Source organism: Poromitra crassiceps (assembly GCF_964638095.1).
Source record: "Poromitra crassiceps genome assembly, chromosome: 4".
Classification (NCBI taxonomy): Eukaryota; Metazoa; Chordata; class Actinopteri; order Beryciformes; family Melamphaidae; genus Poromitra; species Poromitra crassiceps.
In genome coordinates, this window is record NC_139626.1 from 31147716 (window position 1) to 31165215 (window position 17500).

At 45.6% G+C, this 17500-nt stretch overlaps 1 protein-coding gene across 1 annotated transcript in view; it reads right to left on the reverse strand.

The window, feature by feature from the left end:
* Positions 1–17500, reverse strand: part of ntn2 (netrin 2) — a gene marked incomplete at both ends in the record, with an annotated part of 66595 nt that overhangs the window by 22036 nt on the left and 27059 nt on the right. Inside the window, one exon of the mRNA XM_083635234.1 lies at positions 13809–13997. Within this exon, the coding sequence (XP_083491360.1) occupies positions 13809–13997 (189 nt within the window). The remainder of the gene's footprint in view (positions 1–13808; positions 13998–17500) is intronic.

Here is a 17500-nt window from a genome sequence, read left to right on the forward strand (position 1 = left end):
GAAGAGGACCTGCAGCCCCGTAACCCTGTAACAGTTTGGAAGAGGACCTGCAGCTCCGTAACCCTGTAACAGTTTGGAAGATGACCTGTAGCCCCGTAACCATGTAACAGTTTGGAAGAGGACCTGCAGCCCCGTAACCCTGTAACAGTTTGGAAGAGGACCTGCAGCTCCGTAACCCTGTAACAGTTTGGAAGAGGACCTGCAGCTCCGTAACCCTGTGATAGAGAATAAAATCTATTCTTTCCGCTAAAATGTATATGTAAATGTATATCACAGCTTATCTTAATACCAAATGAATTGAGCCTTGAGTCCAGGAAGATTTACCATAAAAGTATATTTAATAGCTTACATTCTCTGCAATATGCATATTGACAGAGGGCATGAATCTCAATGTACACATTCTGATATGTCATACAGAGTCAATTATTCAGCCGCGATGTCACAATTTGACATACGCTTTATACTGTAGGAAGAGGAGGAGCAGAGAGGAGGGGGTGATGACTTGACTTGGAAATGTGTGTGCGTCCACTTGAGTCTACAGGGAAACTGTTATCCGTTGTTATTGGACACGATGCACTGCCCAAGGTTTCAGCAAAGAGGAGAAGTCCTCTCTATGGGGCTGGGTGAGATGTCAGTGTGAGTCTATGTGTCAAATGGAATGGAACTTATAGCATAATTATGCAAATAGGCCTATAGCTTATTGATTAGGAAATATTGATTAGGAAATGGCATGGAACTTATATTTTTCTCCAACACCCTGTAACAGTTTGGAAGAGGACCTGCCAGAGAGAGGCAGCTGCTGACATGCCGCTTGGCCTGACAGTGAATGTGTTTATTTGTGCCGGTCGTTCTTTCCGCTGCAACGAGTGACTGAGGAGAGTCTGAGGAGCCTACCACCTGTTGACTGGGTGAGGGGAGGGGTAGAGAGGTAGGAGGGGGTGGGGGTGGTGTTTGGGGGGGGTGGGGGGTCACTGAAATTGACCCAAGAGAGGCCGGTGGGATGGGGTGGGGAGGGGCGGTCTGCAGCTCTGATCTTCAGAAACACATTTGCCTTTTCCAACCAGGCCGGCTATAGTCCACGGGTGTCAAAGCGGCCGCGACTCCGTTTGAAGCCGCGCGGGGGAAACGTAAATCTGATGCCTCAGCCTCCGTGCAAAATCCCCACCACCTGACCCACGCCGGCTCGCCCAGGAAACTCAAAGCTTTGAAGACATTGGGTATAGGAGTTTGGGGACAGGCCTGGAGGCCATATATAAACGTCTGGGGCCATCTGCGTATAGCAGGGCTATGATGCAGGGTTGTGTTGGGGGGGGGGGGTCAGAGGTCAAATCAACAAGGGTCTCTGCCGGTCTCGAGTCTGTCTGGTGCGACTTTGTTCCCGTCACTCTGTGCCGACCATGTGACCTCTCTCATCCCGACACCACCCCCCATCCCAGTTCCCAGGTGCTACGGACTCTGCGGCGGCCCGTTTGGGAATTTGTGGCATTCCCGGAAGTGTACACTAAAACACTGTAGAGCCAGAGGCTAGTGTACACTAAAACACTGTAGACCCAGAGGCTAGTGCACACTAAGACACTGTAGACCCAGAGGCTAGTGCACACTAAAACACTGTAGACCCAGAGGCTAGTGCACACTAAAACACTGTAGAGCCAGAGGCTAGTGCACACTAAAACACTGTAGACCCAGAGGCTAGTGCACACTAAAACACTGTAGAGCCAGAGGCTAGTGTACACTAAAACACTGTAGACCCAGAGGCTAGTGCACACTAAGACACTGTAGACCCAGAGGCTAGTGCACACTAAAACACTGTAGACCCAGAGGCTAGTGCACACTAAAACACTGTAGAGCCAGAGGCTAGTGCACACTAAAACACTGTAGACCCAGAGGCTAGTGCACACTAAAACACTGTAGAGCCAGAGGCTAGTGCACACTAAAACACTGTAGAGCCAGAGGCTAGTGTACACTAAAACACTGTAGACCCAGAGGCTAGTGTACACTAAAACACTGTAGACCCAGAGGCTAGTGCACACTAAAACACTGTAGACCCAGAGGCTAGTGCACACTAAAACACTGTAGAGCCAGAGGCTAGTGCACACTAAAACACTGCAGAGCCAGAGGCTAGTGCACACTAAAACACTGTAGACCCAGAGGCTAGTGCACACTAAAACACTGTAGAGCCAGAGGCTAGTGCACACTAAAACACTGTAGACCCAGAGGCTAGTGCACACTAAAACACTGTGGAGCCAGAGGCTAGTGCACACTAAAACAATGTAGAGCCAGAGGCTAGTGCACACTAAAACACTGTAGAGCCAGAGGCTAGTGCACACTAAAACACTGTAGACCCAGAGGCTAGTGTACACTAAAACACTGTAGACCCAGAGGCTAGTGTACACTAAAACACTGTAGAGCCAGAGGCTAGTGCACACTAAAACACTGTAGAGCCAGAGGCTAGTGCACACTAAAACACTGTAGACCCAGAGGCTAGTGCACACTAAGACACTGTAGAGCCAGAGGCTAGTGCACACTAAAACACTGTAGAGCCAGAGGCTAGTGCACACTAAAACACTGTAGAGCCAGAGGCTAGTGCACACTAAAACACTGTAGAGCCAGAGGCTAGTGCACACTAAGACACTGTAGACCCAGAGGCTAGTGTACACTAAGACACTGTAGACCCAGAGGCTAGTGCACACTAAGACACTGTAGAGCCAGAGGCTAGTGTACACTAAGACATTGTAGACCCAGAGGCTAGTGCACACTAAAACACTGTAGACCCAGAGGCTAGTGCACACTAAGACACTGTAGAGCCAGAGGCTAGTGCACACTAAGACACTGTAGAGCCAGAGGCTAGTGCACACTAAAACACTGTAGACCCAGAGGCTAGTGTACACTAAGACACTGTAGACCCAGAGGCTAGTGCACACTAAGACACTGTAGACCCAGAGGCTAGTGCACACTAAGACACTGTAGAGCCAGAGGCTAGTGCACACTAAAACACTGTAGACCCAGAGGCTAGTGCACACTAAAACACTGTAGAGCCAGAGGATAGTGCACACTAAAACACTGTAGAGCCAGAGGCTAGTGCACACTAAAACACTGTAGAGCCAGAGGCTAGTGTACACTAAAACACTGTAGAGCCAGAGGCTAGTGCACACTAAGACACTGTAGACCCAGAGGCTAGTGCACACTAAGACACTGTAGACCCAGAGGCTAGTGCACACTAAAACACTGTAGACCCAGAGGCTAGTGTACACTAAGACACTGTAGACCCAGAGGCTAGTGCACACTAAAACACTGTAGACCCAGAGGCTAGTGTACACTAAGACACTGTAGACCCAGAGGCTAGTGCACACTAAAACACTGTAGACCCAGAGGCTAGTGTACACTAAGACACTGTAGACCCAGAGGCTAGTGCACACTAAGACACTGTAGACCCAGAGGCTAGTGCACACTAAAACACTGTAGACCCAGAGGCTAGTGCACACTAAGACACTGTAGACCCAGAGGCTAGTGCACACTAAAACACTGTAGAGCCAGAGGCTAGTGCACACTAAAACACTGTAGAGCCAGAGGCTAGTGCACACTAAGACACTGTAGACCCAGAGGCTAGTGCACACTAAAACACTGTAGACCCAGAGGCTAGTGCACACTAAAACACTGTAGACCCAGAGGCTAGTGCACACTAAAACACTGTAGACCCAGAGGCATGCATGGTGGAAAACACATCCATACCTGTGATCCTATATCACACTTGCATTTCTCATTTCCAGTGTTGCGGGTAACTCATTACAAAAGTAACATATTACATGTAATAATATTACTTTTAGCAGTAACTCAGTAATATAACATATTACCAATAGGATTTCAGTCATATTAAACCAGTTACTTTGTCAAGTAACACAAGTTACAAACTGAGTTACTTTTTACTTCTTTTTTTTTTAAATCAAAGCACATGTTTAAATAAGGATACAATCATGTCCTAATCAAATTGTGTGTTTTCATGCAAATAACCACTATACTGTAGATGACAATAACAAAGGAAAAGGATAACATTTAGAACTTTGGACGGTTTACACTGACTTCAGGACGGTTGAAATCACTTTTCGGGATTTTCCGGGGCGGCGATGTCATTCTGCTACTGCTGTTATTTTGGTGAAAGTAAGGCAAAAGTAGTGTAATAATAAGTAACAAGTTACTCTACACAGGCTGTAATATTGTAAAGTAACTTATTACTTTCAAATGAAAGTAACTAGTAATAGGTAGTGTTACATTTTGAAAGTAACTTGCCCAACACTTGCATTTCTCATTTAGCAAGACTACATTACATTACATTGACATTTACAGGAGGTCAAACCCCTCCATACCGTGCTCCACACAGATTCACCGGAACCATCAAATAGTTTTGAAACGTTCACAAGCTGGTTTTGTCAAAGTCATCCAACAGTGATTTGGGTAGAGGTTTCTTCTTGACTGTGAAAATAATGTCCACGTCAAAGCACACTGTATTTGAACGCTGGGTAAGAGGGCAACGCTAAAACGCCTTCCCCTGGTTATCTGATCTGTCTGGTAGAAGTCTGGTGTCGGTCCGTCACGCCTGCCGAGACATGTGGCACCGGAAGCCATTGTTTCCTGGCTAATCCATTGTAAAGCTGCGTTCACACACCGACCTATTAAAGTTTTTCGCTGGCATCGAGTTTACATACAAAGTCAATGCAAACGAGCGATTGAGCGTATATTCGCCCAGGAGAAAAATCGCTGGGCGTCTGAGCGACAGAGACAGAGCGATAGGGAGAAAATTTGCTCGTCGCCCGAGCCAAATTACGCTGGCATCAGTCGCTCGCTGTTCAACACTGATTGGCTGCCGTGTGAGAGTGAGTCAAGGATCACACTGGCTTGGAACAAACCGCTGGTTTATTGTGTGGCAACAAACCGCATTGACAGCTGATTGACAGGCTGACAGCTGACATGAAGTGAAGTCTGTACTACCGGTATAGAGCTCGCCTTAGGAGCACGCTGATAGGCTTAGCTTGTAAACAACTACGGTGGCTCGTAGTGGACAAATATCATGACATTGCATATCGTTATAGCCCCCAGATGTCCGTCAATTATTGTGCCTGTTGACGAGCGATTTAAACAGAACGACAGAGCGATTCCAAAGGGTTGAATCGAGCGACAGAGAGAAAAATAAATATCTCGGTGTGAACACAGCTTTAGCCTGATTATTGAACAACGCAGGTGATCAGCATCATGGCATCCGTCAATCCTGAGACAACTCTAAGGGAGGAAAGTGCTAACAAGGCGGACGAGATGGAGAGAGTCATCCTGGAGGTTCTCGCTTCCATTCAAAACAAACAGGGGTCGTTAAGACATCAGAGTTTACTGCCAATGTCCACATTGTTCGGTAAACAACAGACGAGTGCCAGAGCTGAATGGGCTGGTGGGGGTGTGGGGCTGGTGTGGGGGTGGGGCTGGTGGGGGTGGGGCTGGTGTGGGGGTAGGGGTGGGGATGGTGTGGGGGTGGGGCTGGGGCTGGTGGGGCTGGTGTGGGTGTGGGGTGGGGCTGGTGTGGGTGTGGGGGTGGGGCTGGTGTGGGTGTGGGGGTGGGGGTGGGGCTAGTGTGGGTGTGGGGCTGGTGTGGGTGTGGGGGTGGGGCTGGTGTGGGTGTGGGTGTGGGGCTGGTGGGGGTGTGGGGGTGGGGATGGTGTGGGGGTGGGGCTGGTGGGGGTGGGGCTGATGGGAGTGTGGGTCGCTCTCCTCCTCCAACTGGCTTTCTGAAGTTTTATGTGCAGGGGCTTGGGCCAGTTAAGAAGCAGTAAAAATGTCCTCAGATCTTGATGACTTTTCAAGCCTGTGTGACTGCAGACGTGACAGGCACTGCCTTGGGATTTGTAGTCCTTTGACAGGCGTTTGCTCACTTTAACTGATTAGAGTTGCTGTGTGTGTGTGTGTGTGTGTGTGTGTGTGTGTGTGTGTGTGTGTGTGTGTGTGTGTGCGTGTGTGTGTGTGTGTGCGTGCGTGCGTGCATGCGTGCGTGTGTGCGTGCGCGTGCGTGCGTGTGTGTGTGTGTGTATGTGCGTGCGCGCGCTTCGCCATTCGAGGGAAATTATTTTTCAGGGGATATTAGCATTTTTCCATTCCAGAACTATTAGCGCTACTATGAAACACTGCGTGTAAAAACTGGGAAGCTGAAGCTGTCGATGGATCGGCTCCAAGCCGTACATCTCGGTGACATCACAGATTAAAGTCTTGATTCCCTGGCTTCTGACTTTGGGAAAGAGTTGTTCATGTTCACAAATACTGGCTAAACTTTCCTTTGCCACATACTGTATATTACTCGCTTATGAATTCAAAATTACCTAAAGGATTCGATTGCGTAAGACTCTTTTTTGTTTTCCAGCAGCAGAGAGCTGCATGTCCTACTTGAGAAGTTGTGGACATTTGAGACGTGCAGCCGATGCAGTCTGTGTTGGCTGCTGCTGCCCGACGTGCACTATGGCCTCAATTCAGCATCTTTGATCCATCTTCCTTGTGGTCAGTGGATACCCGCGCTACGGCAAACACAAGTTTGTGTCAAGTTTGACACAAGTTAAAATCAAGTTTTGCTTTCCGGATTTTTCTCGTATCTTCTCCCCAATTGCACTCGGCCAATTCCCCCTGCTGTCCCGGACTTTGCTCCACCCCCCTCTGCCGATCTGGGGAGAGCCGTAGACTAGCACCACGCTTCCTCCGACACGTGCACTCGCCAGCAGCTTCTTTTCACCGGACAATGAGGAGTTTCACCGTCAGGACATAGCGTGTGGGAAGGTGACGCTATTCTCCCCAAGTTGCCCTCCTCCTGCCAGAGGAGGCACTAGTGCAGCGACCGGGACACATACAGTACCCTTAATCCGGCTTCCCACCCGCACACACGGCCAATTGTGCCTATATGGACGCCTGAGCAAGCCAGAGGTAACACGGGGGCTCGAACCTGTGACCCTCGTGTTGGTAGGCAGGGAACCTAGGGCCATTTTAAGGCTAGTGACACGCGTAAAGGGTTCGTGGAGAGTGGCAGAGGCCACTGCCTGGGCAGGCGCACTGGTGCCCCAGAGCCCTGCGGAGTGGTGGTTGGTACTACAGTAAATAAGATAGTAGTGTGTGTGTGTGTGTGTGTGTGTGTGTGTGTGTGCGTGTGTGTGTGTGTGCGTGCGTGCGTGTGTGCGTGCGTGTGTGTGGGAGGTAGGTGGCAGAGGTGGAGTGGGTAGGAGGTGATTGTGTATAGACAGCCATCTGATTGGAAACAGACGCAGCCTATCACTACTCTCACCGCCCCCAGCCGCTGCCCCCCCACCCGCCTGCCTGCCTCCCCTTTAGAAAACACCTGTACTTTATTGCCGTAACTCCATTTCAGACGTGACACTAGCCCTGCCCCCTTCAGCTGACCCCCTCTCCTGAGCCTGACACATGCACACAGAGAGATACAGTGTCATGGCGGGGGGGGGGGGGGGGGGGGGGGGGCGTTATTTCGAAACCCATGTAGGTTACGCCAAAACCACGCCCTGTGCCCGCCTACGCAGCAGTCAAGCGCCGAGATTGGCCAGGCGCTCATGCTCATGTTGGGCTCTCTGTTACAGGGACACATTCTTGTGAGAAGCAACAACACCAAGCGAGGCTGCAACGAGGATATTGAAAGACAAAATCCTACATCGCACCAAAGATACAATGTATTTCAATGTTATTTGACTTTCTGACCACCCGCCTCAGTGCTTATTATGAGGCCAGAATAACAGATGCTGCTGGCCATTGGGAAGGCTTACCCTTTACTTTTGGTTTTATTTATTGTGTATGATTCAACTTTTTATCTATGATTTCATATTATTGCATGTTTTTGTAGATTGTTGGGACTTCACTGGCCTGGAACTTAATGGCTGGACTTGGGGGGGAGGAGCTAGGCCTATGTGCTGAAGCCTATTGTATTTTTAATTTTATATTTTTTATATTTTTCATTTGCAGGTTAAACTGTCAGCTGAGCTCTGTTATTGAAGTTTTGGCTAAAGGCCTGAATTTTACAATGATGTTTTGAAATAAATGTTTAAAAATCGATTGTGTGTTAAAAGCTTGTGTTGCGTTTTCATTGGCTTTATTACAGTAATTTATTTTCAATGTCCGCTATCAAGAGCAATTTGGTTAATAAAATCGCTGGGCTGGGCACAGTGTTTGTGGTGTGTGGGACATGTTTGTTTGAAAAGCTTGTGTGTTACGTTTTCATTAGCGTTAATACACTAATAATTCATTTCAATGTCCGCTATCAAGAGCAATCCAGTTGGATCATGAAATCGCTGGGCTGCGTGCCGTGCAGTGGTTGTGGTGTGGGAGATTCGAGCTGTCAAAAGAAGACAAAAGACTTGCTCCTGGCCAATCTCTGTAGATCAGATCTCTGTTTTTAGGCTGAATGGTGACACACGATCGTTTTCCCCCAAGATGTGTCTCCCCATTTGTACTTGGCTAATTCCCCCTGCTGTCCCAGTCGCTGCTTCAGCGCCTCTGCCGATCTCGGCAGAGTTGTAGACTAGCACATGCCTCCTCTGATACATGTGCAGTCGCCAGCCGCTTCTTTTCGCCCCAACCAGCGAGGACGGAGTTTCACCGGCAGGCTCCCCGACCGACCAGAGGAGGCGCTAGTGCGCTAGCGACCACATACGGCTTCCCGCCTGCAGACATGGCCAGTTGTGCCTGTACAGTATGGACGCCCGACCAAGCCGGACGGCAACATGGGGGCTCGAACCTGCGACCCTCGTGTTGGTAGGCAGGGAATGCACCGTTGCACTAGGACACCCGTATTTTCTACGAAGTGGGCTAAATGTTCAGTTAAATCAAGCCCACATGTGAGATGTCACAAGCACTTTGATTAAAACAAGACTGTGTTCAAAATATATTGGTGCTTTCACAAAATATTCACACAATGCGATTTTTTGATAAATAATCATCAGTAATGTGGATTTGACTAAGTGGGTAAAGGCAAATAATAGAACAGCTAGAACAGTCTTGTAAGTTCAGAAAATGACATCACTTTACTGTAATGCAGCCTTTAAAACCAGGAAAAAGACCACACTTCCTCTATGTCAGATCATGATACAGAATCACGATATCCGAAATCTAAGACGATATCTTGTCTCATTCATATCACGATATCCATATAATATCTATATTGCCCAGCCTTCGGAATCGGTCTTCAGAAAATGAGCAAGGGAGGAGGTGATGGTGGTTCTAAAGAAGCAATGGATTGGAAAGAGGCGGAGGAAGCTGGAGAGAGTGAGTGAGGGGGGAGGATGGTTCTGATCCATCATGGTGCCAGCCGCCCAGGGTGAGCGCCATTTCATTTCCCTCACATCTGGGAGGCGATGGGAAGGTGATAAACGTTTTTACCACCTGATCGCTAGGGGGCCTCAGGGGGCGTGTGTGTGTGTGTGTGTGTGTGTGTGTGTGTGTGTGTGTGTGTGTGTGTGTGTGGCCCTGGGTGGGTCTGAGCATTGGACTTCCAATCGTTGTGGGAGATGGGAGATGAACGCTACAAACAAACATGTCATGTAATCTTATATCCAGATTTCAAATCTTATTTTCCTTAACCCAAGAGGAAAAATCTGACAGTAAGGTGAGATACTGTAACTGTTGTTTCTTGTTTCCAATGCAGTTTCCCCCCCCACTTTATTTCAGTTTCACAAATTTTCGAGAAATTAGTGTCTATATTTGATCAGAATTAGGCAGATCACTGCACTATTATCAAGAAAATGAAGTGATTCTACAAAATCCTTGATTTCAAGACACTTATTTCAAGAAAATGTAGATATTAGGACAACAAACAAACTTAGACTTAAGATGGACTTTTTTTTGCAGTGTAGTAGCAGATAGCAGCATAGTAGCAGACTTCTAAACTCTTGTCTATGTTTCAGTGTAGTAACAGTTTATGTTAGCATGGTCACTTGTTTAAGGTATGCAGCTACATGTAAGTCACTGTAGACTTTTTTTGCCATTCCGTGTTGAAAGGTTCTACAGTTCAGCCTACTAACATGGAAAACAACAGCATGATATCACGCCATCGCGAGCCTCCTCCTGGTGTACAATTACATCTTGGGTCGCCTGCGAAAGGAAAAGTGAGTGGAAGCCAGTGGGGGAGTTTCTATACCAAGTTACAACCAAAAGCTCTTCACGGCTACGAGTGTTGGCAGTTCTCACCATGGCTATTGTTGGGAATTCTCTGGAAGTGGTCCCTTACCTTCATTAGAGTCAACAGGATAAAAAAAAAAACACTCCCCTCTGTTATTGATTTGAATATTTCCCTGAGCAACAAGGGCAGGAAACCAGTGTTGTTCTTGCAATGAATCCAGCAAGGGGAGAGAAATGCCTCCAGCGTAATATCAGGCCGAAAAATATTCATTGCAAATGTGAAACATTCCAGGGGCAAAATACATGTTTCCATGAGAAAGGCCTCGGTCAAGTGATAATATGATGTGGTTTGTGGTGTGGGGGGAACATTAATAGGAACGGCCTGAAAAACTTGAGGCATAGCATCAATTAGTTTCTCTGTGTTAAGACGCTGCCATGGTACTGCAAGTCAGAAATGCAGTGTCTTGAATGATACCATGTCTACTTTATAATATGTTTCCAATCATAACTTGTTACTATATATATATATATATATATATATATATATATATATATATATATATATATATATATATATATATATATATATTTACCTTTCCTTAAAAATGACAAACATACAATCGTACAAAATATATTAATACGGTTATCTTATATCAACTTTGGTTTGCAAATTTGCACAATCCTCCATGGAGCTGTCAAAGCTTTCTTTGAAGCATGAGGAATGGCATATCGCCGTAACTTAACGTACATGACGTTATCTCTGTGGCTGCAGCGACAGCAGCAGCTTGACACTCTGGACACAGAGTTTGATTGACAGGTGATCTCTGAGAAGTGCAGGGCAGAGACACTAAATGTCTATGGAGAAAATGATTGGGAAACTCACTGCCGGGGCAAGAGATGTAAAGGTAAAGGTGAAGTCCCACTGATTGTCACACACCTGAGTGTGTGAAATTTGTTCTCCGCATTTAACCCATCCCCTTGGGGGTGCGGTGAGCGGCAGCAGGGCCGCGCTCGGGAATCATATGGTGATCTAACCCCCCCAATTCCAACCCCTTGATGCTGAGTGCCAAACAGGGAGGCAAATGGGTCCCATTTTTATAGTCTTTGGTATGACTCGGCCCGGGGATTGAACTCCCAACCTCCCAGTCTCAGGGCGGACACTCAAACCACAAGGCCACTGAGCTGGTATAAATGTCACGTGACTGTTCAGCTCTATACTCTATAGATATAGAAAAAAAAGAAAAAAAAGAGACAAGAATCTTGAGAATTACCACTTCAAAAACCTAACCATTCACGCCTCAAGACCCATGTCTTCTCTGAGCCCCCCTCATCCCCGTGCCCCTCCATCCTTCTGTGTCTGTTATGTTTGTCCACTGTCTCTATATTGTCACTAACACCACCCCTTAGACACCTTAGTGTTAAGTACAGTGTTGGGCAAGTTACTTTCAAAATGTAATATACTGTACTAAATATTACTAGTTACTTTCATTTGAAAGTAATAAGTTACTTTACAATATCACCGTTTGTCTCGTTAGTTATTACACTACTTTTGCATTACTTTCACTGTAATAACAGCAGTAGCAGAATTACATCGCTGCCCCAGAACCATCCCCAAAAATCATTTCAACTGTCTTGAAGTCAGTGTAAATGTAAACCAAAATGTGATCCTTATTTTCATCTATAGTGGTTATTTGTGTAAAAACACACAATTTGATTAGGAAATGATTGTATCCTTATGTGCTTTGATTTAAAAAAAAGTAACTTGTAACTTGTTTTACTTGACAAAGTAACTAGTACGGTATAATATTACTGAAATCCTATTTTTTTTATTTAACCTTTGTAGGCGAAGTTCTATAAATATCAATGTATCTGCTTGATGAATTAATCTAAATGACATTTATGATAGAATATTAACCAAATGTGTGCCTTATATTGAATTGCTTGTGCTGTGTTAGAAGGCCTCTTAAAGGAGAATTTCGGTTTTTTACACCACGGTCCTCATTTCCAGGTTAAAATATGATGTTTTACTCACCGAAATAGTTTGGCTTCATTCGGATGCCCACGGAAGATTTTGAGCTCCGAGTAGTCTCCTCAAACAGGCTATAACGAGAGCCTGCGGCCAGCGTGGGGCATGATGGACGGGAGTGCACGCGCTCTCTAAATGACACTTTTTCTGTCAGATCACGGTTCATTATGGTTGTAAATATAATTATTTAGCTAATAGCTAGAAGCTAAGCTAACAACAACACAGCAGTCAGCGTTGATCTGCCCCGGATGGGGTTACAGTGCGTATCTTCCCCCTTCTGTGGTTTCTCTGAAGAAGGTTTCACAGAGGGGGAAGATGGGCACTATAACCCCATCCGGGGCAGATCAACGCTGACTGCTGTGTTGTTGTTAGCTTAGCTTCTAGCTATTAGCTAAATAATTATATTTACAACCATAATGAACCATGATCTGACAGAAAAAGTGTCATTTAGAGAGCGCGTGCACTCCCGTCCATCATGCCCCACGCTGGCCGCAGGCTCTCGTTATAGCATGTTTGAGGAGACTACTCGGAGCTCAAAATCTTCCGTGGGCATCCGAATGAAGCCAAACTATTTCGGTGAGTAAAACATCATATTTTAACCTGGAAATGAGGACCGTGGTGTAAAAAACCGAAATTCTCCTTTAAAGAGAAGAAAGAGATGTAGTAGTATCAACATTGTGCTGACCGTAACAGCTGGCCGTTGAGAGATAAGACTTCCTGGGCATGTCCAGGCCAATTCAATATAAGACTCATTTGGTTCATCTTCTATCATAAATGTCATTCAGATTTATTCATCAAGCAGATACATTGATATAGAGAGCCAAAGTGGAACGTCACTTCCTGCTTCAGCACTGTACCAGAGATTTTCATCCGCCATTTATTTCCCCATAGACATTTCGTAAAATGCGTATAAAATAGTTTTACTTGTTCAAACCCAACGGTTCAGATATATTTAGAAACAGGAGAGATCGCATAACATTTCACTCAGACAAAACGTAAAAAAAGAAAATATTTTTTCGATGTGTTTTTTTAGTTTTGGTCCAAGTGAAATGTTCTATGGTCTCTCCCGATTCTAAATATAGCTGAACCATTTGGTTTGACCAAGTAAAACTATTTTTATAAGCTATACTAAAGAGGTTCATTTGGCCTACTTGTATATATTATTTAGAAGATTTCATCTATAAAGGCCAGTTAGGCAATGTTTGTATCTGACATGTTTCGACTGCTGTTTCTGCAGTCTTCATCAGAGGTGTCACGTGGTGTTGGATGAGAAAAAACTCCATATAACCACGCCATAGATGACGTCACACCAACATCACGTGACACCTCTGATGAAGACTGCAGAAACAGCAGTCGAAACATGTCAGGTACAAACATTGCCTAACTGGCCTTTATAGATGAAATATTCTAAATAATATTTTTACAAGCATTTTACAAAATGTCTATGGGAAAATAAATTGCGGATGAAAAACTCTGGTACAGTGCTGAAGCAGAAAGTGACGTTCCACTTTGCCTCTCTATAGAGCTTAGTACAAAGGTTCAATTTGCTGTTATAAATGTATTATTATTTATTATTATTATTATGAGGCCAGTTTAGGGACAAATGAACCTGTACTTAACAGGGTGTCTCTTCTGGGAGTCTTACCTTTGCAGGCGCGTCGGTGGGTGATGGGTCTGGCCATGTCTCTGTAAAAGCCTTCCTTGCAGTAGTGGCAGTGGCGTCCGGCGGTGTTGTGGCGACAGTTCATACACACTCCCCCACTCTTCCTCCCTGACAGCTTGTACAACTCCATGTTGAAGCGGCAGCGGCGCGCGTGCAGGTTGCAGTTACACGCTGCAGAGGGGGAGAGGAGACACCAGAGTTAACCTCAGCTACACCAGGGACTCCGCTAGGCATTTTCCAAGACGGCCAGTGCAGCCGGTAACGTTCCAAAGTTCCGGCCATATCGAATATTTACCGGCCACTATTGTCATTAAGAGGCCGATGTCGCAGCAAGAATATTTAATTGGTCGGCATGTCGTTCTCGGTAAGGACGCTTTCGTTATTGAAACAGACAACATGCATGCATGCTCGTATAGCCTATCTATCTGCATTTGCAGACACTCATGAACCCATATCTTCTGGACATTGCCTTGATGAAAAAACAACGTAGCGTGACAGTGTCAGTGCAGCAGCGCACAACTTGAATCTCCAGCAATAGGCTACGCACCTTAATCTCTCCCACCCCACACCTGGCAGCTGCGGCAGCTCTCCTGCACTCGTTCTCGGCTCCCATGTGGCTTTATTTGTGATAAGCATTTTGATTCATCTCCTCATCATATGAGCGTCGGGCAACAAGCGCGAGCCATTGATTGATTGATTGATTCGCCTGATGTAGGTAAAAAGGCTTTTTACCTCCGCTAAATTGGCAGCCTATACGTCGGGTCTCTTTCACTGACGGCGGCAGGCACGCTTCTGTTTCTTTGCTGCCGTCTTGCTGGCCTCGGCTGAAGTAGGCTACTTGTTGCATGACCTCGATTAAAAAAAGGACTGGCCTAGCAAGGGATGTCTGTTTTGAAATTTCCTCACAGCGGGTCCAGCGCTGGCCGGCGGGACTGATGCTGCTTGTTGTGCGGTTTTAAACGGTGCTCTACACTAACGAAAGCGTCTGCTATATTTTTCTTTTTCACAAACACTCAACATACAGGGGGGCGGAAAAAATATGATGTAATAAGTCTCTATTTAAGTCGTAGCTTATTGGCAACATCACTTAGGCTATAGGTCACACAATATTAGGCTATTTTATATAAGGAATTTATTTATTTGGCATATTTTCAGCCGGCCACTTGAGCCGGTGACCTTTCAATTTGCCGGCCCACGGCAACAAATACCGGCTAAAAGTCGGCAATTGCCGGCTAACGGAATCCCTGAGCTACACGCTGCAGAGGGGGAGAGGAGACCCCACAGTTAACCTCAGCTGTTTGATTGTTTTTGGAGGTGAGGAGAATGTGTTGCAGCAGTGTATACCTACAGTAGTACAGTAATATCTATTATCACAGAGTATGTGTTGCAGCAGCATATACCTACAGTAGTACAGTAATATCTATTATCACAGAGTATGTGTTGCAGCAGCGTATACCTACAGTAGTACAGTAATATCTTGCCATAGGAGAGCTGGTGAGATTTTCCAAGTCGCAAGGCGGTGTAGTCAGTGGTTCATAACTCACACTGCGCCTGTGTGCTTGGCTGCTATTCCAGAACTCATCAATCATGATGTGATATTTGCAGGGCTCATTTTCTCCATTTCATAATTAATGAATGCAGCTTCCCTCAGTCCACTCGTTATTAATGACTGCAAAGAGAGACGTTCATTTCATGAATCACTGATGAGTACAGACTCCCTCACATCTATTCAAAGCTAGCCCTGTTCAGGCTTGAGCTCTAGCTGTCTTCTAGAAGCCAGGATGTATGGGGCGTGTGAAGTTATCTTCCCCAGTCGGATATCCTGAAGGCCTCTTCTAGAAGCCAGGATGTATGGGGCGTGTGAAGTTATCTTCCCCAGTCTCACACAGCGCTTTCATTGAATCTGTTATCACCTTCTCTATTGCCTGCTGGTATGGCAGCCTCGACATCAAGAATAGGAACTCCCTAGGGAGAATTGTGAAAACGGCTTCAAAAATAGCCGGAATCCATTTTGGGAGCCTAGACCACATTTTCAACTTGCAGTTGCTGAAAAAAGCAAGGGCTATCTGCTCAGACAATGCCCATCCACTGAGCTCTGAATATGAGCTGCTTCCATCTGGCCTTCGTCTTCGTGCTCCCTTGGCTAAGAAAAATAGATATAGGAATTCCTTTGTGCCTGCTTTGATTCGAGCTTTAAATGCTACTTAAGAGAATATAATGTAACATCTATTTGATGTTTTTATTTATTTGATGTTCTCCTATACAATAGTTATATTGTAGCATTTATTTTCTGTAATATGTAGCGCTCTGTGGCTAAGTGTCCTTCTTAGACTGCCTTGCATTTGCACTTATCGGCCATGGCCTCTAATGCACTTTAAACTACACTGGCACTTTTGAACTGAACTGCTACTTTGTACTACGTTGTGGTCTATTGTGTCTCCATTTTGTTTTTATGGTTTTATGGTCTTTTATGGTTTTTTATGGTTTTACGGTCTATTTGTGTCTGCACTTTGTTTTCATGTTTTATCTCGAGTCTTGTGTGATTTTATGACTGTTTTATGTTTTTGCTCTGCTGCAACCCAAAGTGCCTTTCTGGGACATATGAATAAACTTGAACTTGAACTTGAACTTGAAGCTATCTTCCCCAGTCTCACTGGATATCCTGAAGGCCTCTTCGGCAGTAGGCCAACACTGCACACTCACAAGTCTCAGTGTAGCCTCCTCCTCAAGTCTTTGCATTGATTCCTGACCCCATTGAATTCATGGACATTTCAAGGTTAACCCATTGATACCTGATGCAGCATTTGCGTGTATATCCCTCATTTGTGTGTGTATCCCTTTAAGACCGCGAACCGTGTCGACATGGTTCCCGGTCTTAAAGGGATACACACACAAATGCTGCATCAGGTATCAATGGGTTGATCACTGTTAGAACACTGAGAATGTTTACTAGCAGGCTCTACAGAAGCTCACAGACAACAATTACAAACAGAGAGAGGCTTGAATGTGTGAACACTCCACTCTGCTGTTACAGGGATGGCAGATTGTTTCAACACGTTCTGCACAAAATATATACATCCAAACACGTTCAATGACCCATGTCTGATAGCCCGGTATGACACCGTTCCCTATTACACAAATAGTGGATTATATCGTGTGTTTGCCATTTTTCACTAGTGTCCGAATTCTCAACTGTTATTTTGATTCACTATAGTCCACTATATAATACCCACAATGCACTTTCTCGTGAACAGCAAATGTATGCAATGCAATGCGGTCGTGGAGAAGAAGAGTGAGGTAGTTTGATCGTTCCCCATACAGTTCACTATATGATCCAAAACAACATGGGGAATAGTGAGTGAGTGAACCATTCCGAAAACGGCATATTTTCTATTTTCAAAAACTTTCAAGTCAACTTTCAAATCCACAAACTTTCAAGGATTTCAAAGACCTGTGGGAAGCCTTTGCTTATTCTTCCTACATGTGGGGAGAAGCATGGCTCAACTTAAACCTCAACTTGTTTCTGTAGCAGATTTGGGTCTAATCCCTCTCCTGGATAAATCAGAGTCAGACCTTGGACCTAAACGCTTGGCCACGGGTTCAAAGACAACTGTTACAGAGCCTGGTTCCAGTTCCAACTTATCCACAGATAAACTAGTAAGGAGTAAACAAGA